This window comes from Magallana gigas, chromosome 6 (genome assembly GCF_963853765.1).
Source record: "Magallana gigas chromosome 6, xbMagGiga1.1, whole genome shotgun sequence".
Lineage (NCBI taxonomy): Eukaryota > Metazoa > Mollusca > Bivalvia > Ostreida > Ostreidae > Magallana > Magallana gigas.
Window position 1 is genome coordinate 31,786,133 of NC_088858.1, and position 23,273 is coordinate 31,809,405.

The following is a 23,273-nucleotide window of genomic DNA, read 5'->3' on the forward strand; positions in this document are numbered from 1 at the left end:
TTGTTAAGACTTTTAATTGTTTAATTATACTTTCTTGTTAAACAAAAAAAAATATGTTAACAATAAAGTCTTAACTAAAATACGAATTTAAATGAAAAACATCAATTATGTTATGTGGTGCAGCATGTAATAAGTATATTTAATGCCTTTACAATATATGGAACATTCCTTTATATCATATAAAGATATGTGATACAAAGCAACATCGCTTACTCAAAGTTTCCGTATTGCTATTTTCAGAACCAATTTTTTGACAAATAAATGATCTGGGGATAATTAAATATTTTTAATTGATAAATAATAGTATTTTTTCAGTTTTATATGAATATTCCAAATCATCATCTTTGTTTCCGTTCTGCTGTTCTAAAAGACTTATTTTTTGTATATTCGTGGATTTCCTCCTTGCCTTCAGAATATGTTGTTGACATTTCGTTATAATTCCGATGAACACTTGAAAACAAATTGTTTTTGTTCTCACTCGTCTTAATCTCATTGTTTTCGTCTGTGGATGTGGAATACTCCGCACCATCTACTAAGCCTCGTCTTTCTGTTCGACTGGACTGATGTTTTCATTGTCGGTGTTCTCGTTGGATTTAACAACATTTTCTCCAATTGATTCAAAATTCGCATGATTTTCAACCTTGTCCTCGTTCTGCTGTTTAATGAGACTATTTTCCTCTGTATTGTTAATTAGTTCTTTATTACCTTCGGAAGACAACAAATTGTTTTGACTCGTCCTTATTACACTGTTTTCGTCTGTGGATGTGGAATACTCCAAATCATCTACTACAGTTTCGTCTTTCTGTTGGACTGGACTGATGTTTCCTGTGTCGTTGTTCTTGTTTGTTTGAATACGATTTTCTTCGGTTAATTCAAAATTCGCATGATTTTCAACGTCGTCCTCGTTTTGTTGTTTATTGAGACTACTTTCCTCTGTATTGCTAGTTAGTTCTTTCTTACCCTCGGAAGACAACGAATTGTTTTCACTCGTCCAGATCACATTGTTTTCGTCTGTGGATGTAGAATAGTCAAAACCACCTACCAAGCTTTCATCTTTCTGTAGGACAGGACTGATGTTTCCTTTGTCGTTGATCTTGTTTGTTTTAATACGATTTTCTCCGGTTGATTCAAAATTCTCGTGACTTTCAAGGTTGTCCCTTCTTTGCTGTTCATCGAGACTTTTTTCTTCTGTATTGTTAGTGAGTTCTTTCTTACCCTCGGAAGACAACGGATTGTTTTTGTTCTCATTGGCCCCGATCACACTGTTTTCGTCTGTGAATATAGAATACTCCAAACCATCTACTAAGTTTTCGTCTTTCTGCTGAACTGGACGGCTTTTTCCTCTGTCGTTGTCATTGTTCCATTTAATTTGGTTTTCTCCTGTGGATTCTAAATTCTTTTGACTTTCATCTTTGTTTTGCTGTTTATTGAGACTTCTTTCTTTATCATTGTTGGTGACTTCTTCCTCACCTTCAGAATATGTAGGCCTTTCGTGAATATCCCGAGGATGAGGTGACAACGAACTGATTTTGTTCTTTTTCCTATTTGTAGCATTGGTTGTTCGTGCAGAATGCTCCGAACGATCTGCTAAACATTCGTTTTTTTGTTGAGTTGGACTGATTCTGTCTTTGCCGTTGTTCTCAACTTTTACTTGACTCTCGGGTTCTGTATCCATGGGCCTCACTTTATTTTCTCTAATCCTGCTATTTATGTCTCTTTTCTGTTTAGAATGTTTTTTGTCTTCTGTTAGCTTTTCCTCTTTTTGTTGAATTATACTTTTTTCAGTCTCCTTATTAGAATCACCTTTTTTCTTTTTTCTGTGGGAAAAATGCACTATATATGTATAAACTGACGCTACAAACATCTTAAAACTTTGAAAATGTTATGCTTAAAATTAATCGGTGTTTGTGCTCTTTCAAAACGTATCTATTAGCATATTTATAATATACCTAAACAAAACAGCTGTAATCAAATAATATTTATTAATTCATGTAGAAATGAGTATCAATGGAGTTTGAGAGCATTTAAGAATATAATCGATGAATTTGAAGAAACATTGACCTAAATATATGTATTGAAATTTGAATAAAGAAAACCCCTAAGAACAGATCAGGGAGACATAGTCACAGATACATGACTCCTTTTCCATAAGCAATTGTAAACAAGAAGTCTAAGAAAGGTTATTAAAATATGATTTCTGTCATTTAAATAAATTCAGAAAGATCTCTATAATTCATATTATAATCCATCTCTTCAAATGACCCATCAATTACATTATTAAGAATGAAAGAAAAAGTGAGCAAGCTCACATACCCCATGCTCCCCTATTACTTGACAATGATACACATAACGAATGGCAGGGTATGCATTAATGCACAAAATAATAAAAAAGGAAATAACATGCAAACAACTTCCTGCAAATATACATAACAATTATCTTTTCTAAGGCAGCTATGAAGATTTTAATTTAAAGTTCAAAAGGGTCGAAATTCCTAAAAAAAAAATATTGGAATCAAAATTCCTGGTAATATGCACATTTGCACATTGTGTAATCAAAACCAGCAAACCGAAACCCCTCACCCATGTTCATGGGTAATGAATTTCACAATTCATTATATTCCTCAATTGCTCAATCTAAAAAAATCAATCAGTTTGATTACTAAATAAAAAATTACCACCGCATATTCTCTATATGGCCAATAGAATTTCTTTTCCCGAACACCTGAACCACAAACTGTTTGGAAGTGTAGAATTGCGATTTTTACACATGGCGAATATAACCCTGTATACAGTATATGGATGACATCAAATTGGTCTTTTTAATTATATGCAGCCAATGAGCTAGTGAGCAGCAGGGAAGAGCAAATGATTTTTGAACGTATAGCATATTTATATTGTGAAAAAAATAGAGCTCATATAGAGCCTACACTCACATCAGAGCCCCTAACCCTGAATCTAAGCATTTCAAAGGTTAAGTAGAGGCCTCCTCTACTTGATCATCATATATTTGTGCTTTTTATATTATTATCTGTTAAGTGTCCAGTAGAAGACAAGAATGGTTAAAAAAGAAGTATTGTATATCTTTTAAATTACATACGCTCAACATTTCAAAACTACTTGTCCCTTTTTCTCTCCTTAGATGCTACCCACAAAATTTGTTGAAGATAATCTTGCATGGTAATTATAGGGAAGAACAACAGATATTTGAATAAATACGAATAATGCAGAATGCACAACAACAGAAGAAAATTAAAGCCAAAACAATAAAATGTTGTTTATCAAAAGTCGTTACATTTTATCTACTTTAATGAGGATATTACAATTTTTATACAACGTAAAAATGTATCCAAAATTCATTTTATTACCTTTGTTGCACACACATATTTTTAAGAATATTGTCAGTTGAGAAAGGTTCGTCGTACTTAAGAAGAATCCCCAGTAACACAATCATAAGAACCTAGAAGAAAAAAAACCCAACAAAAATATATTCCAAACTTTATTAAGTCCTTTTAGAGACACTAGAAATTGAAATGAAACTAAAATTACATGTTACCTCTAGTATCAGACACACTGACATCATGACGTAAAAGAATATACTGTAGTTTAGAAGTCGTTGTGACAGTTTGTCTCGACAGGCCTACAAATACAATTCAAGATATACAGCTTAAGTTAATTCATACATGTAATAGAGTCAACCAATCATATATCGAAGACAATGTTTACCTCAGTGTAGCGTGATGAAGTATCTGACGTACAGCCTGTGTTATAGTTATAGGTCTTTGTAAGTGGGTTTGAATGACAGCAAAATATCGATGGTGTGGAATACCCAGACGAAGTTTGGAAATATGTGTTCCAGAAATCAAAATATATTCCTGAGTGATATCCACAACACTCTAGCTGCAAGGGAAAAAATAAACAATATTTTTTTAAATGATTTTACTTTGTAGTTCTTCAATTATCATTACACTTTTACAACACTTACCGTTACAAAAAGACTATTCCATGCATCGTTGATTGTAAAGCCATAACCAGATACCAAGTAAGAATAAATGTTGAATGGGTAATAAAAGGACCATACATCTGGAAATCCCTACAAGGAAAAAACGTTTTAAATGAAATAATTTAAAAGCATCTTTGTACGATTATTTCCAATATTAAGAACTTTTTATTCAGAAATTTCAATGAGAATAATATATGTTTACCTCTACATAAACGGCTATCCACCATCCCACCGCGGATACTAATAATGTTACACAGAAAATGTGAAAAACAAGTGCCTACAAAAATGAATATGGTATGTTAATAGATTTCTAAATATAGTTTCAAGTAAATATATTTTCTGTAGAGATTAAATAAATTTCATGTAAAATTATTTTCTTCCGAGATTTTTTAATCCAGTAAATATCATGAAGCGTTATAAAATGCAAATTTAACTTATTGAGAAAAGTAGCTATGAAAATATCATATCGAAATGAAACAAACTCACTTTATTTTTCACAAGTTTGAATTTTATTTTTTAATTTAGATATTTAACTGATTTAAGCAGCTTTTCAATCAACTGAATCAGTAGGTGCTTACCAACAAATGCAAAAATTTAGATTTTCGCCGGATAAGGAGCATAGTGCTGAAGGATCCCAATACGAGAAGAATTCCACTGACTACCATCAACCATCTCCAGATAAGAAGGTTTGTACTAAATGATTGATGAACCATGGACATGGCGCTGAAAATAAGGTCAATCTGCTTGTGAGAGAACACGGCGTCATATCGAAGTGCTGCTCCCTCCGCAATGAGACCAACGGCGACAAGCTGACAAATTGAAAGATTTAGTTTGTCATTTCGTTCGTGATTCAATACTTTTAACATGAATCCAAATTATCAGAAACTAAAAGAATATTATTTAACAAGACTTACCATAATCACCCCTGATGCTATAATTCCTATTCTAATTTTTTTTCTGTGTTCATTGGAACTGAATAATAAGAAACTATATGTTATTCATAATAAAAATATGACACATCATTTAATATTGACATATCTATCATATATGATACACGTTGTGTTTTACCTTAGAACAAACTGTTGCTTAAATTTTGATTTAAGATCAGACGCGATGCTTTTTGCTTCTATCACAAAACAGACGATCTGAAAAAAAATATGCATTGGTGAAATAAATGATAGATAAATATATGCTGCATTTTTTGTTTAAATTATTTTATAATTGCATATTATGTCATAGATTTTTATCTTACACACCTCAAGGACTGCAGTGATGGAGAATATGGCTAAGAAAGCGTCGCTGTAACTGTCAAAACTGTCGAGAAACTCTGGCGTACATGACTGTGATAAAATGAAGTTCATTTATTAAAACTTATTATACCTCAATGTGAATACATTTAGTGGATATTTATTCAGAGTATACACAGAAATTAAGATTTAACAATGTTTGAAAAATTATATTGAGCCAACTTGTTTCTTAAATGCGCAATTTTAGTTTTGATGGAAGAGCTTTCAAGAAAGGGGTAACAAATAATGCGGTTTCGCTAAAGGCAAAAAGTGCACGGCGAGCTCATCATACATCGGACAGATATCTTAAATTGGTTTAAAAAACAAATAAATATGCCTAATTGTCCTCGCGTTTTTAAATAACATACATTTTAGTAGTATTTTATATTAATTTGTGAAGTATGAACAGGTTGTGTTGACAAATCAATTATATAGGCATTATAATGCACTATGTTAAAATTTTTAGTGAAACTTTCCCTAAAGAATAAATTTTAGACAAGAGATACAACGCACTAAATCTTCTCCCCCGATTTAAAAAAAAGAATTCTTGAGTATTTACTTGCATATGCGATTGAGTGTTGACATTTTAAATATAATAAATATTGCAAAAATACAGTTTAAGAAAACGATTCTGAAAAAAATTGGGCACAATATATACAAAAAATGTGTACAAAAATACAAAGCCCATTAAATAACAAAGTGTTATTTTCCGCGCTCGCGCGGGATATCATCTTGTTATTCAAATAACATAAATGTTAACATTTGATACAAAATCATTTCCTGCAAAATAATGCAATGATCATAATCAATTAATTAATAAAATGTAATCAAAGCTTCAAATTTATTTTTATAGGCTGTTGCTCCCATTGTCGAAATAGTTTTTTTATTTATACGTTATACATGTACACACTAGTATAATAATGTGATAAAAATGTTTTTAATGATTTCTTTATGTAATTGTTTAGAAGAACAATGATTGTTTCAAATAATCAAATAATAAGTTCAGGCGAATTATATTCTAGATGAATATCTTATATGTTTATAAATCCGGAAAACCTTTCTCGTTAAAATCTACCTTCTTTTCACAATTAATACTAGACAGCAAACTTCTTTCATCAAGATGAGAACCTCCATAACAACACACGTATGGCTGAGCTCCAGTTCTACCCGAGTACCCATCAGTGCCTTCTAGATAACTGAATTCATATGGACCATCTGCTCCACAGCAATCAAACTAGATACAAAGCACGAATTTCATAGAAGAGGAAGTAAAATTTCATTGAAACGAGTACATATTAAAACACATTTAGTATCTTAAACAATTTAAAATTCGTGCAAATAAAAAGGGGGAATTCAAATTCGAGTCAAAGACCTACAATATCTATAATGTCGTTTAAAAACATGTCTTTTTAATCAGATAAACACTCACCGTGAAGTAGAACCTATTTAGAAATCCTGGTAATTCCCAATTTTGATTATTCCGATATTGCCTATCCATGTTTGTAAGTTGATACGGTGCATTTGCATCAATCTGGGAGAAAAAAGAAAAATATTACACAAAGAATTTAATCGATTAAAATTAATGGGTGGTCGTACTTTAGACGATATTTATTGCTGATTAATAATGTACAAAAAATTAGAGTATATTTAAACTTTGAGGCTGAATATTTAAAAATCTTTCTTTACTTAAAAATAATGGTTAAAATTGTAAGGTAGGCTACACGGTTAATTTGATGACCATCCGGTTTCCTTAACTTTACGTAAAGACAGTAAACAGTTTTATTCCTTCTTAAACAATTTTTTTTTCGAATGTCAACAATAAAATAACTGCTCACTGTCATATTGTAACTTTGTATGAAAATAATACTCACATCAATGCGGATCGGTATCATCAGAGAAATGCAAATTAGTTTTGTGATTATCAGAATCAATAAGCATCCAATATACTAAAAACAACAAGAAAAATACGTTAAATCTTTTATAATTAATACATTTCAATAAGAATACAATTTGTGGATTACAAAAAACACGATACTTACCCATTTATTTTTCCATTTAGATTGAAGACTTTTGAATACATGCGATAATTTGACCAAGCTTAGGATCGCAGACAATGTACCGACAACAATAAATATCAGGTACATTGCCTCAACAATATCCGTAAAGTTAACGCCTTTAAAGTACAGAAGCGCATACACATTGTACACGTTTTCACCAGTCATCTTGTCATCATGCTTCATGACAATTCCAAGAATCAGCATTGCCAATGCAGATAACTTCAAGAAAAATTAAAATTTTAAGTGTAATAAAAAATACAACAAAATGAAAGTGCCAATTTATTCTTTTATTGCATGAAAAGATAGAAACTATTAGTTGAAAAATAAGAATTTAGATATGAATAAACCCTAAATATATCAAAACGTTTGACGATTCTTTATAAGGAAGACGATTTTCGAACACTGCAAAGTAAGAAGTACAAATTATAAGAATTAAAAGTCAAGTAGTTTTCTTGGTGTGAATCTATTAAAGTGAGTTTGTTTGAAATTTTCTATCTAAATAATTAATTTGAACTGTTTGAGATTTTCTATCTGAATGATTTGAGCTTTAAAGTAGCGCTATGTTTAAAAAAATAAAATATTGGCGTCAATGGAAAAAAGGTAAGAATCAATATCCGTTAAAAATAACACATGAAACATAATCTTTAAAACTTCAATAAATAATTTTTCACGGCAAGTACTATAAAATAAGGTGGTTCACTTCACCTTGAAATATTTTCTCAAATCAGCAGAGAATTACTTGATTATGATAGATATCATAATGGATAAGAAGCAACTTTGATGAAAAATTACATTTTCGAAAATTTAATTCAGTAAACATATGAAACAAAAACTCCACGCGGATTCGAACTCATGAACTGTGGTTCAGAAGCACTATACTTTAACCACTGAGCTACGACGATATACAACCGAATCGAACGATATAAACAGTTTAACAAAACATTTAAATCGCCATCTTGTGACATAGTGTCTTGAAAAGTATAAGTCTGGGCGTAGTGAGGTACCTTAAATGCTATTAGAAAAAGATAACTTGTGAATGAAGATTTTACTAACCAGTGTGATGGATGGAAAAATCATTTTCTTTTCAAAGACAAATACGTTTCTGCAGAAAAAAAATATAAAAAAGTAAGTGTATATTTGTATATTTGAATGACACCCTCATCAAGCTAAAAAAAATATTATTTTAATTACCTTAATCCTTTTTCCATTTTGAATAGGTTTTTGAAAGCTTGTACATATTTATCATTTATAAGTGGTATTAATTCTGTTTTCCTCAGTTTGTGTAATATCAGCAAAATCTGGGCAATCTGCAAACATTGAAAACAAAAATCATATAACAGCAGCAAACAAAGCTCATATTTTTATATTGTTTTTCACAGTCTCATTCGAAACAAACATAAAAGAAGCTAAAACAGAACATCAAACTTGAGTTTTCAACTCTGATCTCTTTTTGACAAAATTATAATTCATTTATAAATTAAAATCTATGGATGTAAAAGAAACTTACGAAACACACAATTGTTAATACAGACATGGCAAAGAATGCATTGCTGTATTTGTCTAATCTTGTAAGCACGACATCTTTACAGGTCTGCAAAAGAAAAGCGATCGTAAAAAAAAAAAACCACTGGAGTATTATCAAATCAAAATTTTTCATATAAAATCAAGGCAATTTTGCTTACACAGGAATTTTTACTTTCTGCTTTTGATTCAATTCATACCGATTAAAATTTGAAATGATTAACACATTTTGATAGTTCTGCTTAGAGATAATCGATTCTACATATCAAAGACATGCTAACCAGAGGTATTTTAGAAGGGTGGATGACCGAGAGCGCTCGCAAAAATGTTCTAAACATACAACACATTTTATGCGTGGGTTCTCTGAACACACCTCTTATTAAACTACTTTATTACCAAAATGTTATTAAATCACAACCTTATGCTGAAAAAAGTTTGGTGTCATACTTATTTTTATTCATGGGCTATATCACGTGTATAAATTAAATTTGTTGTTTCTTAAATTTCATTGGAAAAATTCACTTTTATAGTATAAAACAGTATTTTCTCCTTTTAAACGATTGCTAATGTTGTTATGCCTTGAAAAATATGCTTACACTTCCATGATTTAGATCCCACTGCTGTAAATTCGTACAAGTAACATTTGTCTCACTATAAGGTTCGGTTAGCGGATTTTCTTTGCAGCAGAAAATTGGGATCTGATTAGGGGACACATATTGTGAAAGTTCTCCGTACGCATAACTATATATTCCGCAGCATTCAGCCTGTAATAAAAGATATTTACATCTATAAAAAAACATTTTGGTTAATGATACACAGTTTTGTTTATTTCTATCCCCTTCTCTATCTATCTATCTATCTATCTATCTATCTATCTATCTATCTATCTATCTATCTACATGTAAATAATGTTTCGTGTTTAACAGTTAGAATAAAGAGTAAGATATATGATTATTACCACTGCAAATAAGTGACTCCAAGCCCCATAAGCTGAAATTGTAAATAAATAAGAGAGGTCTGCATGATATCCAAATCTTTGTAGAAACACGGACATTTCGTACTCCAATTTGTAGCTGATCTATGAAAAATATATATGATGACGAAAATTATAATGGTTTCATAAAGACTGTTTTCTACTACACAATATTTCTAAAAGAAATACCGGTACACAAACTGAAAATTTATAAAATATTTTACTTTCAAGTTAAGAAATGTTGGATTTCCATTTTTAAAATATCAAATATTATTGATAATACAAAATGCAAATAACATGAAAATAAGTGTAAATCTAGGCATTATCACGAAAGTTTAACCGTATTACTCACCGAATCTTTAGCTTTCCCCCACAAACCAGTACCAACTACCACCAATAAGCAACAAATGGCAGTTAAAATTATTTGCTGAAATAAAAAATACCCAGAACTTCATACATGATAATGTATTGTTTGAAATTCTACTTCAAAATCAATTGTTCACACTGTTATTTCAAATAATCTTGGATTGAATGTTTAAAAATATTTCATACGAGGGTTGTTCAAACAATACGTAGACAGTTTACTATGACTTTCTATCAAAAGATCGAAGCATTTGTTGATTAGCAATTTGTTTACGTCTCATTATTTTGTATATTGGAAATCATTTAAGAAAAAATGGTGCATTGTAATGAATGTTCTCTTGATGTTGAAAAAATATGATACATATCTTTTTTCAAGAAGATAATTTTCTTTTATAGTAATCGATTGTAAGAACACAATAAAAGTTACTTACAAACACATGGAGACATTTAGAGTTTGTTCTCAGTGTGAAGAATCCTATACAGGCAACAAAAAGAATAACAAGAGAGGACGAAATCATAAAGAATGACAGGGACTCTCGAATGTGGTTAAAGGACAATCCATCAAATGTCAAAGCACTCCAGAGAACATCCTTGATTATTTCATGGTCGAAAATTTTATCGTACAGAAGAAAAAATCCTTCAATAAAAAATCCAACCGAAAAAAGCTGTAAGAAATTGAAAAAAATAACTTTAAGTTTCATTAATATTAAGGGTATTAATTTTTGTGGATAAAGTGAAAATCGCAGTTTCAAGAACACGTAAATATGTGGCCAATGATCTTGTCAATACAAAATGTTAATAGAAATTGCATTACAATGAAAACTGAATTTCGTGGATCGTCTAAACAGAAATCCACGAAAGTTGGTATTCAACATATATTAATGAAACCCTAGTATACATCATAATCTGTGGTAGGGTTACACTGTTTACATTCAATCCCCGTAGACTATTACTTTTAGAGCCGTCTTTACAACTGGTCAGTGTATTTTGTTTTTTATCTATTTCTGAAAGGAGACCCCTATCTCCTCCACTGCGTTCATATGTAACTTTTAAAATTTCCAGTTCACCTTCTCCTTTAATATTAAAGCTGATGTTGTTGGTGTTAAACTCACTTAACCTTTGGTAGTGACACTGGTCTCAACCATGCAGGCAAGGTGATACTGTATATATTTCAATAAGCATTGTCGACGGGAATATGTATGCCATTAACATTTTTTCATGCGAAAACAGTATACATGTAGTAATTTGATTTTTTTAAATCTGATATTTCTCTTAATTGTTTAGTTTTACCTATATTTGCAAGAAACTTGCGAAAAACAATGTCACGTGATATGTAAACAAGTCTTGTTTGGTTTGAATTTGCATATGCATATATTTCGTTGTTCTTTGAATAACCCAGATTGTTTTTTCCTTGAAAGGGGAATGTCACAAACCAGAGCGAACCTCGCTATTAAATCGACAATGCATCAGTTATGGCATTAAAACACGATTTATGCTTTGTGCATTATAAGGATGTTTCATTTATATTCATTATCAAAATCCTGGAAACTTTCAATAATTCATTGCGTTAATAAGGGCCGCTGACATATGTAATAGAATTTTATCTTTTTTATTATTAAACTAACTGTCAAATCAAAATTTTTGCTGAGAAAATTGCCGTAAAATTAATTTTAGGAAGCCCCCATAGCTTTTCAAAAAGAGAATTAGTTATGAAATGTTTAATATTGTATTATGATTTTGGTTTGACTCAGATACAAAGATTGTGCAAGCCATAGCAAAAATAATAGATTAAGAAATATATGATAACTTACCAGTAATATAATTAAAATTATGAATACACCCTTTGAAAAAATCCATCTGAAAAAGATAAAAGTAAGATTGACCAATCATTTTTAACAAAAATTATATTCTACTTTATATAAAGATTTATCTTTAATTTGAAGTTCTTACTTTAGAATTTTATGTAATACATTTTTACAGGAACTGAGCTGCATACTTTCTACCAATTCATCTTTGAAATTATCTTGGAGTCCTGTTTTATCATTGGAATCCTGGCTGTTTAATCTCCGGGTATGCAAAATCGTGAATATGATACATAAAATCTATAAACAGAGGAATCAACAATTTTGGTTTTGTTAAAAAGCAAGGTCAGCAATGTTAAATGCATGTATATTCAAATATTTGTGAATAAAATGAGTACACAAAGCATTGAGAATCTAATTTTAAAAAAAATACCTTATAGCCTTCCAAGGAAAAATGGGAATACCAACTATTACAGTTAAGGCGAAATGGGAAAACCCCCCAAATTATTGCTTTATTCGTGTATATCTTGCATGATCATAATTGAGGCGACGTGATGTGATGTTCATTAAGTAGTTGTACATGTATATACAAAACCATAAGTTTAATGTAGCAATTAATGATATCATCTATGAACACATCAAACAATGTATAATAAGGTCAGCTGATACAATTTTAGTTAAGAATTTCTACTTTTTATCGTTTGTTTCCTGAAATTGTATTTACAACTTTAAATTTTGACGCGAGTTTGAGCAATAATATTATGGAACTGATAAAAAAATCAGACGAGTTTTGCAAACGGTTGTGGGAATATAAATAGTATAGTTTTGAAAAGCTGAAATCTCTTTCAGCAGTAGAATAATCTTGTAAGACAGTATTCAAAATTTTAAATGCATCTCTTGAAAAAGTATCAACAATCTTTGGCATGCAAATCATATGCAAAATATATTTGTAAAGGTTAACGCATTTGAATTTGTTACCGGTCACCAAAAGGTGGTCGGTTATATGATATAAACGTTTAGCTGAACATAACTGCATAGATATTATGAACAAGCCTCTTCAACCAGACGTTTCTTCTATACAACGCATTAAAAGAGAGAGAGAGAGAGAGAGAGAGAGAGAGAGAGAGAGAGAGAGAAAGAGAGAGAGAGAGCGTCTGGTTGAACAGTTTAAGATACTGTTATCATCTCTTTAATGTTTTTTCAGAATTAAAAAAATAGAAATACAAAAAGGAAAGCCTATTGGTTTTTTGCCTTACGTACCGAGTACTGATCAAATGGTTCTTGGAATCATCTAAAAAGGTATTTCACCCATGTGAAGTTTTTGTGTTGTTATATTTTACTTATTCTTTTTTTTTAAAATAATTTATCTTTATGGTCATCTTTGAAAAATCATATTAAAATTGATGCGAAAAGCATTAATAACAAAAATTTCTAAGGTGGTCATTTTTTATCCGGTATGATAAATTGTACGTTTAGTGACAACTCAATTATGGAATTTGATACCCTTTCAGCTTGTACAAAAGCAACTTCCGAAATAAGGAAGACACTTATGTTTCTTTGTTGAACAAAAATGTTAAGTTATTCTTCAGAGTTAAGTATCCTTTGAAATATAATATTGTACAATAAATAACAAACAATAATACATTGTATGTATTTAAATTTTAGTCTGAAATCCTTGGTCTGTATGTATGTCTGTGAAAGGATTTTGCATGTAAAACAATCATTTCAAATCCACACCTATAAGACAATTTTTTTTGTTTCCAAAAACGAATGGTTTTCTGCCTTTTTATATGCGTGCATCAATGCGTATCTCGTTATTTAAGATATGTTATGAAATTAAAATTATCACGTTTACACAATGGAATCGTTATTATTATGATATTACTCAAGAAATATGTTGCAATATACCCGGTCTTGAATAAAAGAATCACTGATGAAAAGTCAAACCCACGTCAATGAAGAGGCAAAACAATATGAACTGTTGAAATGGAATTAAATATTGTATTCTATATAAATATGTATATACTTACTCCAAAGACGATAGAGAACGATATTCCAATAAAAAATCCAGTAGAGTAGATTCTTAACTGGGAAAGTATTAAATCCAAGCAAGGCTGTAATGTGTTTTATTTTAAAACAAATTAATACCAAACGTATTTTGATATAGTTTACACAAGCCCTTTCCACCTTTAACTTTATTTAAATATAGGAAGAGCGAATAAAAGATTAATCTATTTTGTGGTTTATTATACAATTTATAATTTTTTATCAGTAAATCAATTTTTGCTAAATCGGTCTCTGTTGAAAACGATATAAGTGATAAAGTGCCAACATCTTACGGTATTTGGGTTGCTGCACACATTGTTTCTGTATAAATAACTCTCTGTTGTAACGTATAGGCTATGATGGCAGCAGGTGTAAGGTAATGTATTACTACAATACGTTGTTCCGGAAATCATATCACATAGGTCATTCGAAGAGGCAACGCCACAGCATTCTAACTGGAAATGTTCATGAAATACATTGTACTCAAGTGCTCCAGTTGAAATTTATTTCTGCTTGTGGTCAGTATTTATTTTGATTACTTACTTCTCCAAAAAATATACGCCATGGTCTGTTTAGGTAATCAAAGTTCCGTAATAGATTTGCCATTTTGTACCGCAGAGCGGTGTTAACCTATTATAACAAAGATTTTTGAACAAATTATAATTCGGTAACTTAAAAGTTATTGCTAATAAATATTTACGTATTCAAACATAGTATTCTATATTGTATTCTAATTCATTATTGTGAAAATCTACTAAATTACATAAATATGAGGGTTGTCCGAAAATTATTAAGACAACTTGAATATTTCCCTTTTTATGTGAAGAATTTTGGTGAAAATAGTCATAAACATTAAGGTCAAGATCGAGTAAATGAAAGGTGCCTGCAGGTTCATGAAATTTAAGATATAAATTCTTTCAATGATGCTTCATAATAATACCTTTGTGTCATAGGGTGTACCGGGGCTAAACTTTTTGGTAAACACAATGAAAAATCATGCTTTAAACAACCATTTTCTATGAAATATGAAGGATATAAGTAACAAATTTCGGAGTTTTGTCCATTTTTGACTAATAAAATATACCTAGAAAGCCTACAGTCTCTCCAAAAACGACATTGAACAAACTCTTGACCTCCTCTTAAAAACGATGTCAAATTGAATATAGGTACCGGGATTACTTTTCCCATGATTTAACATAAAATGCCAAGAAATTGCTAAAATTTTCACATAATTCCTATAAAGCCGTAAAGTACGGGAAAATATTCTTCAAATCAATTATGACGTCATAATGGTTCTAGCACCGAAAAGACATTCTTGAATCATTTACTAGATCTTGACCTTAAAGAATCCCCAAACAATAATTAAACAAAGTAATAATTAAAAAATAATAAATTATTTTGTTTACGACGGTAGATAAACAAGTTGATGTTCGGTGTACCCGGCGCAGGCATAAACTCGGAGATTAAAAACTAAAATATATACATTCTAAGTGTCCGTAGACCTACAGTTAGTGATAAAAGAAATCAAATTAAATATATTTACTTTGCTATTTTTTCGACTAACTTTTGATAAAGTTTCACTAATGTTCGAGTTGAAATACGGATATGGTACAACTATATTTACCAAGCAATGGAAATCTGACAAAGACTATACAAGTCAAGACGTCAAGACGGCGCAGCGAATCTCAGAAGAAGACCTTTTTAAAAGGGCACGCAACTGCTTAAACAAAAAGTATAGGATGACAAGGGATAAAAAGCTTCAGTTCATCATATTTTTTCACTGATTGTTTAACTAGAATTCAGACAAGGGGACTAAACAGCAAGTACTTTTTACCCACTAACTGTTTGCAACAGTTCTTAAATATGTACAAAATGACTGCAGGAGAAATTCACAGTAATTTGACTTTCGGGTAGAAATAACTCGAATTTTTTGCCACAAAATATCAAGAATGAGAGAAAATGTAAATGAAGACATCTTGAAATGAAAACAAAAGATGAGAAATAAAAGAATGTCTTATTTCCATTTGTTTGCAATGTGTTAAACACAGGAGTAATGAGAAGCGTGAAAATGACGTTGTAGAAAGATTGCGGTTGCGCTGGGTCACTTTGACGAGGACAGAACTTGTTTATCCGCTTAATAGGAATGATCTTATCATGCCATGGCCAAGAAATTTTTCACATTAATGAACTCCTAATAATATCCTGATTTATGTTTTTGTGAAATTTCATTGGTTTATCTTGTTTCCTAAAAGAATAAGAGAAAATGTCTCAGTAATTTCCGAACAACCCTCGTATGTATTTGAAAAATCTATGCCCTGTATTCAACGAAAGACTTATAAGTCGTTGGATTTTGAAGTAAAAATAGGAACTAAACATAAAAGGTAACACTCCTGCCCTTAACAATAACTGTTGCAGAAGTTTAATATTCATGTGATATAAAAGAGTTTCACTGGAAAAAGTATTTAGAATATATATATATATATATATATATATATATATATATATATATATATATATATATATATATATATACACACACACACACACACACAGAAAACACATTGCAGTGATCTATCTACACAGGTGAAATATAGACTGCAGAATGTGCTGAAATGATAACATTGATGCCCTGAATGAAGCGATATCGAGTACTACATGACTTTTTAACTTCCATTAGTTGTTACTCAAATTGGGATCTGATTACGTTTAAAATGTACATGTACACATAAAATCAAACTGAAAAAAGGAATATATTACCTCTGTAGCGAAACGAATCACAATCGCAAGTACTGTCACTTCAGTAATCAGTATTATTACTTTCAAAAATGTTATCTTCAAGGAAAAAAAAATTCATTGACACAAGTATAATTATATTAGGTGGACAAATTTTTCGTATACGTAGATGAAATCAAGAAATTAAATAATATTTCAAGGGTTGTTTATTTTTAAAATTTAATAACATTCATTTCTTTATTCATACATTGACCATGAAAGCCTCCTTAAAAAAGTCAAAATCTAAACAAAAGAAAGATATTATTTGTGTATAGTAGCATTGCTCACCAGTTTGCTTTTGGTCTTGCTTTGTAGAATGACGTCAGAAATGATAGCTAGACTGTTAAGTATAAATGCAATGGAACCAAGAACAATCATAGCAATACCAAATCCGTCAATAATGTTCCGAAAATTCACACCAAGTATGTAAATGAATACGAAGAGTCCATTTACTTCCTGTCCAGTAAGTTTAGTGTCAGTTAGAATCATCGTTCCTAACACAACAAGACTTAGTCCAGAAATCTGTGCAAGAATAAATAGCTGATTACTTTTATAATCAACATCATCATTGTCGACCTGTTTTGTAATACAATATTTTCATAGATATCTAGTTTTAACATCTTTTTCATCTTATAGAATATAATTTTTATTGATACTTACACATGAGAGAATTCTTAATATATTCGCCACAACTAACATTCGGTCACTGAAAGATAATAGAATATTTTTTCAAATAATTTGAAAATGGCATTGCAGATTGATAACTCGCCATCGTAAAATATGTGTATATATTCTGTGTCGTCTAAATTTATATGTAATATTAACATAACTTTAATCAATAGCGTTTATAGATCTATTGTTACAATTCATTGCATATTCCTTTTTTATCATCTAATATTCTAAAAGAAAACCGCTTAGATAAACTTGTTATGTTATAACTTAAAAATGTTCATACTTTTTATCTTCTTATCAACATATAAACTATTATGTTGTTTTATTTGTGCAAATATTTTGAATTGTTTTGAAGTGAGTTTACATAACATATCACTTTGTTGTAATTTTACCAGTTTTCTTGCTATCTGATATATGTACTTCCAAAAATACGGGTTAAAAATAATCATTTAAGAATGAGTTTTAGTCATATCGAGAGAGAAATGTTACATAGAACAATAGAAATTTATACATTATAGGTATATTGACGTAAATTTGTTTTCATTACGTGGGAATATATTGCGAACATGTTTTCATCGAATGAATATCGCGGATGCAGGATTTCTAATAGTACGTCACCTTATTCTAAATCTAGCTAGCTGTAGGAAACAGCCATACAGACTGACATTAGCAGATAATGTGGAATCTCATGGATATCCACAAAGAATCATAAGTAAAAGTATTGATATAGTATTCATCTATTTATCATACAAGTGATTCTGCGGAATATTGTACTCATCAACCTATGCAAAAAATAGTAATCAACAAATATTAGCGAAATTCAATCCACAGTAAAGGAATCAAACTCTCAAAATCATAATTTTTTTTTATTGTCAAGCATCCAAATATGTTAAACATGACCAGTCCTATCCCAAAATAATGACCATGATTCAATAATCACCTTGTTACAATGCTCTCCCATCAATGGGGTTTGTTTTATGTAACTGTTTACAAGCTGATACTACAAGACCCTAGAGCAATTTCATTGCATAATAACCCTCTCTCTTAAACTAAAATATAATCTAACTACATTTTCAAATGCTATTATGTAATTAAGCATACTGAACTACATTGTAATTACATGTGCGTTGCATTTTCTCGTTATCATGATTTGCTGTGAGTCTTTTCTTTATTCGCAATGTGGAAAGACTCGCATGAAATCATGATAATGAAAAGATGCAACACCTATTAGATGAGTTCATTCATAATATTATTCAAAATCAAATACAATTATTTTATAATTTCTTTTGGCAAATGTAAAAAAAAAAACTATATTTTGGGGGGATAATACTATTTGAGTATGTAAAGGGGTTCACTTAGTTTAAATGTTCTACGATCGGTCTCAAAACTCATATTTCACTATAGCTAGATGATATCCCGCGCAAGCGCGGGGATTGACACTTTGCACATTAAAATGACACAGTGCTTAATATATACAACCATATTTTGTACAATTATACTGCGTCCATTTTTTTTAATTGATTTCAAAACACATTCTTTAAAATTGAAATAAAAACAGTAGGGCTAGATATTAAGAGGAACGGTCAGAGCTGCTAAATATAGACTGAAATGGATGAAATATACATGAATGTGGCTTAATTCTTTTTGTTGCAGATGACTGGAAAAAATAGCAAACTTTTTTATTTAATTTCAAACCAGGGAGTCTGTATTTAGTGCGTCGTTTATATCTTAATCTTGTATTTTAGGTCAAATATCACTATAATTTTTGTCACTGTTCCATATAAGGATTTCAGATAAAAGACTGTTTTGAAGAAAAAAATTGCCTCCCCCCACCCATTCAACTTCACAGTTTTATGCATACATCGTTTATCAGTTTAGGTCGAAAATGCATAAGGTTTACTTTCAATCTGTTGTGTTAAAAATTTATGAAAAAATGAAAAGAAAAACGCTTGTGAATGCATATTTATTTGCATATTTTAAACCAAAGTTGTCGGATATAAAGTATCTGCCCAATGGTTAACTCGATTCTCACTTTTCGCCATGACCTTAATTAGTCTAACCGCGTTCCTCGGCACCCATTCTGGAAAGTTCTTTCCATCAAAACTAAAATCGTATCAAATTAATTCATTTTATTTATCAAGGTTTTTTTAAATAAGCTAAAGATTGCCGATCAATAGGTATCAGCCTGCCATGCATGACTAACTCGTCCTGTCAACTCGCCTCCTTGATTACCCCGTTCTGGAAAGTACTATTCGGTTTTCTCACCACAGGCCGTGCTTTGCAATCGTCTATCCATCAAAACTTTAATCTAGTTTTCAAGAAACGAATTAACTCATTGCATTTATTGCTTGTCAAATCTTAATTTTTATGTATACCCTAAATTAGTTTCCAGTAAATATATTCACTCCTTAAATAATCATTCAATATCATTTCATTCCAAGCATATATTTTGATGCAAACTCCTACTGACTTGGATCCGCCAAAGCCTCTCCACCTCCTTACTCTCATTTTTGCTATTTCGGACTGGTTTTTGGAAAATAAAAGTAAGTTTTTAATTTATTTTTCATTATTTTTTTTTACATATATATTTAATTATTTAGCAGGTAAAGTTCAATTAAAGCTTACGGACATCATATCACTCGTGTTGGTAATTTTTAATGGAGAGTAACCCAATACAGATGATCATAACGAACTGCTTAAATATAGATCATGCAGCGGCTCTCCAACTACGATAACAAATTTAATACTCATCTGAATTGCAAATATTATAAAATGATTACTGTCCTTTTTTGTCAAACTGTTAATGTCAGTCTACTTGTGCCAACTGATACAGAGTGAGGTGACGTTCCATCAGAACTCCCACGCCCGCCATTCGATAACAATATTTTTCCAAAATGTTTCCCGGAATTGAAAGCATGTTTATATTGACATTACTATCAAGCGATAATTTAAATGTTCTTTGTCTAAATTTCTATCGTCATATAATTAAATCACGTTCTTAAATCAACATGATTTTAGACCCCCTGTTTGTCATGTCAATAACGTAGATAGCAATAAAACTAATAGATTTCAATAAGGTGATTTAAACTATAACACATCAAAAGATTAAATTCAGTACATTTGTATAAATATGAGGTCATTATACTTTATATGATGATAATTCGAAAACAAGAAGGACAGTTTATAAGTCGAAACCTAACAATTGTTAGCCCCGATACGCTTCCGTAGGTTTAATGAACCTCATAGATTTTATTTTTAATTTTTACCATATTAGAAATGAATCGTTTTCAAAATGTAAAACAATTGAACAAGGAACAGTCCATGCACTGGTCTAAAACAGGACAACCCTGAGTTATAGCCACGTCTATGACCATGATTTGGGTATGTGACCTTAGACCAGTGTTATAACACAAGTCTGTGCCATTGTTTGTTGAATAGTCAAAGTAAATCATGTTTTGAAACCCTTACTGTAATTAACAATTTACAGTTATCTACTTTATACATTGTTGTGAGTTTTACCGTGCCAATGCTGACTTCTTGACTATCGATACTAATGTCCGTATAAGTGCAAAAGGGAACCTCTGGTTGGTCATCTGGCTATAGATAAAGTCAACCACGGTAAATTGTACGATCTGGATCAAATGAAAAAAGTATTGAATTATGTTTACGTTCATGGTTTATTCTTATTACATAACATGTATTTCTATTAACATATTTTAGCCCCATGTCTAGATCTGTATTTGGAACTTTATTTGGAGTTTTAAACATTTTATTGGCATCTAGATGTAGAGGATTCGATGATGGCATTTTGCTCATGTTGTTCATGATAAATGAAATTTAACGTACTAATGTCAAAGCTGGAGTATACCTGATCCAAAAAATATTATGATAATGTTACTAGGCAAAACACCTACCCCCTTCCCACCTAACCTCAAAAAGATTAAGTTCAACTTCCCACATAACCCCAAGCTTTGTGTTCCTACTCTATGTTGTACATCATATGTAACACTAACTTAACAATAGCGTTAAGTTTTAAAAGTTTGCAAAGTATGAAAAAAACACCGAAAACCATTATCATACACCGTCTCTTACTCAACAGATACTCTAATATCTAAAAAGAGTACGACTAAAACGACTTCTAATCATTAACCATACGCATACCTCAATAACTAAACAGATAGCAGTAAAGCAGGCAAATGTTGTTAAATACGATCTCATGACTGTAGCAAACTTCCCCCAACATATTTCACCGTTCCGGTTGACCTACATTAATGAAAAAGATCATTAAAATTTATGTCAGATAAAAATGAAAATAACTAGAATGATATATATTAATATATCAGATTATAATTAAATTCAATATTGGTAGTTGTTTAAGATTTTCGTTTTATGCTATAACAATTATTGAAATTAATTGACTTCAGATATAAGACAATTTGCGAATCGTAAGATCATGTGAAATAGTTTACACATTGTGACAGACATTGAACAAAAAAAACCCTCATTGTTAAAATGGAGTATATATATATATATATATATATATATATATATATATATATATATATATATATATATATATATGTGTGTGTGTGTGTGTGTGTGTGTGTGTGTTCATTTATTTTATTCAAAATCATTTCTATTACTTCTTTTTCACTTGAACTGAGCTAGATATGATAAATCTTTTTGCTATTTTAGTGTTGGTGAGACATAAGTGACAAGTGAACAGTGATTCTTTGTTATAAGGAAGAAATGACTTTTTAAGAATTCTCCTTAGACAATTGTTTATTTATGGAAAACTGGGAGTTTTAATGATTCTTTATTTCATTCAATATATTGCATACATTTTATTAATATTTATAATAGAGTCTAGTTTCAATAATTGCATATCTTAATGACCTTTGATATAATTGGTATTTAGGTGCGTCGGGACCAAAATTTCGTTCTTTAAATCAAATATCATCATAATTTCTATCACTGTCCTAAAACAGAAATTCAGATAAAAAAACCTGTTTTTAAAAAACTGGGAAGGAGTGGTCACCCCCATTTAACTTTCCCGTTTTACGCATACATCATGTATTCGTTTTCAAATTAATGTACATCGTAAAAGGTTTACTTCTGTGTAAATTTGTCGCGGTATAGAATTGTATAGAGTCTTTGCTCTTAGTTTTCTTTGGTATAATGTTATCACCCCACGATTTTCTGGGTTCGCCATCATGGCCGCATGTTTTATCTGTCTCGACAGAAATGCCATCTTGGCCTAAACTTGCCCTTTCGGGGCTACCATCAGGATTACTCATGGCCTAAAAACAATTTTCCACACGATATGTGACAAATATCTTGAGAACAAAGTACAAATCCGAAGGATTACAGGTGATCGAAATAGGAGCAGAAAAAATATCGTTTGCTATGTATCGAAGCCAAACGGAAGAAGGAAGATCTCGCGAGATCTTTTTCTTTAAATTGGCTGGGATTACCGGAAGCCAGGGAGAATACATTATTATACCTTACTTCAGTTTTATGAAATAAAATTGTTCCATTTTGTACGAAAGACGAATAGGGTCACATAAAAGAATATTTTTATCTCGTAATTACGAGAAAAGATCTCGTTATTACGAGTTAATTATCTCCTAACTACGACAAAAGATCTCGTCATACGAAAAAGATTTATATGAAATGTTGCGTTTCTGAAAAGACGTTCTGGTCGACTGGATCACACTTTCAGTCTATCTTTTTTCTTTCCAGAAGCGTTGATTTTATTTTGATTAATTTTAAAATAACAAC

General features: G+C 30.7%; 1 protein-coding gene across 3 annotated transcripts in view; it reads right to left on the reverse strand.

The window, feature by feature from the left end:
• Positions 1-23,273, reverse strand: part of LOC105330245 (uncharacterized) — a 31,605-nt gene continuing 8,332 nt past the window's right edge. For 2 of the 3 annotated variants that reach the window (XM_066087830.1, XM_066087829.1), the window contains 31 exons: positions 21,654-21,755; positions 21,012-21,124; positions 17,481-17,526; positions 17,109-17,342; positions 16,806-16,880; positions 14,592-14,678; positions 14,342-14,503; positions 14,033-14,116; positions 12,151-12,302; positions 12,012-12,057; positions 10,632-10,865; positions 10,190-10,264; positions 9,823-9,942; positions 9,461-9,628; positions 8,851-8,934; positions 8,535-8,650; positions 8,397-8,445; positions 7,326-7,562; positions 7,158-7,232; positions 6,716-6,817; positions 6,362-6,520; positions 5,257-5,340; positions 5,069-5,145; positions 4,915-4,987; positions 4,579-4,809; positions 4,203-4,277; positions 3,983-4,090; positions 3,724-3,897; positions 3,554-3,637; positions 3,366-3,457; positions 1-1,817 (listed from right to left, as the gene is read on the reverse strand). In XM_066087830.1, coding sequence (XP_065943902.1) covers positions 533-1,817; positions 3,366-3,457; positions 3,554-3,637; positions 3,724-3,897; positions 3,983-4,090; positions 4,203-4,277; positions 4,579-4,809; positions 4,915-4,987; positions 5,069-5,145; positions 5,257-5,340; positions 6,362-6,520; positions 6,716-6,817; positions 7,158-7,232; positions 7,326-7,562; positions 8,397-8,445; positions 8,535-8,650; positions 8,851-8,934; positions 9,461-9,628; positions 9,823-9,942; positions 10,190-10,264; positions 10,632-10,865; positions 12,012-12,057; positions 12,151-12,302; positions 14,033-14,116; positions 14,342-14,503; positions 14,592-14,678; positions 16,806-16,880; positions 17,109-17,342; positions 17,481-17,526; positions 21,012-21,124; positions 21,654-21,755 — 4,803 coding nt within the window. In that variant the 3' untranslated portion in view covers positions 1-532. The remainder of the gene's footprint in view (positions 1,818-3,365; positions 3,458-3,553; positions 3,638-3,723; positions 3,898-3,982; positions 4,091-4,202; positions 4,278-4,578; positions 4,810-4,914; positions 4,988-5,068; positions 5,146-5,256; positions 5,341-6,361; positions 6,521-6,715; positions 6,818-7,157; positions 7,233-7,325; positions 7,563-8,396; positions 8,446-8,534; positions 8,651-8,850; positions 8,935-9,460; positions 9,629-9,822; positions 9,943-10,189; positions 10,265-10,631; positions 10,866-12,011; positions 12,058-12,150; positions 12,303-14,032; positions 14,117-14,341; positions 14,504-14,591; positions 14,679-16,805; positions 16,881-17,108; positions 17,343-17,480; positions 17,527-21,011; positions 21,125-21,653; positions 21,756-23,273) is intronic. The other variant, XM_066087831.1, reaches the window with a different exon arrangement.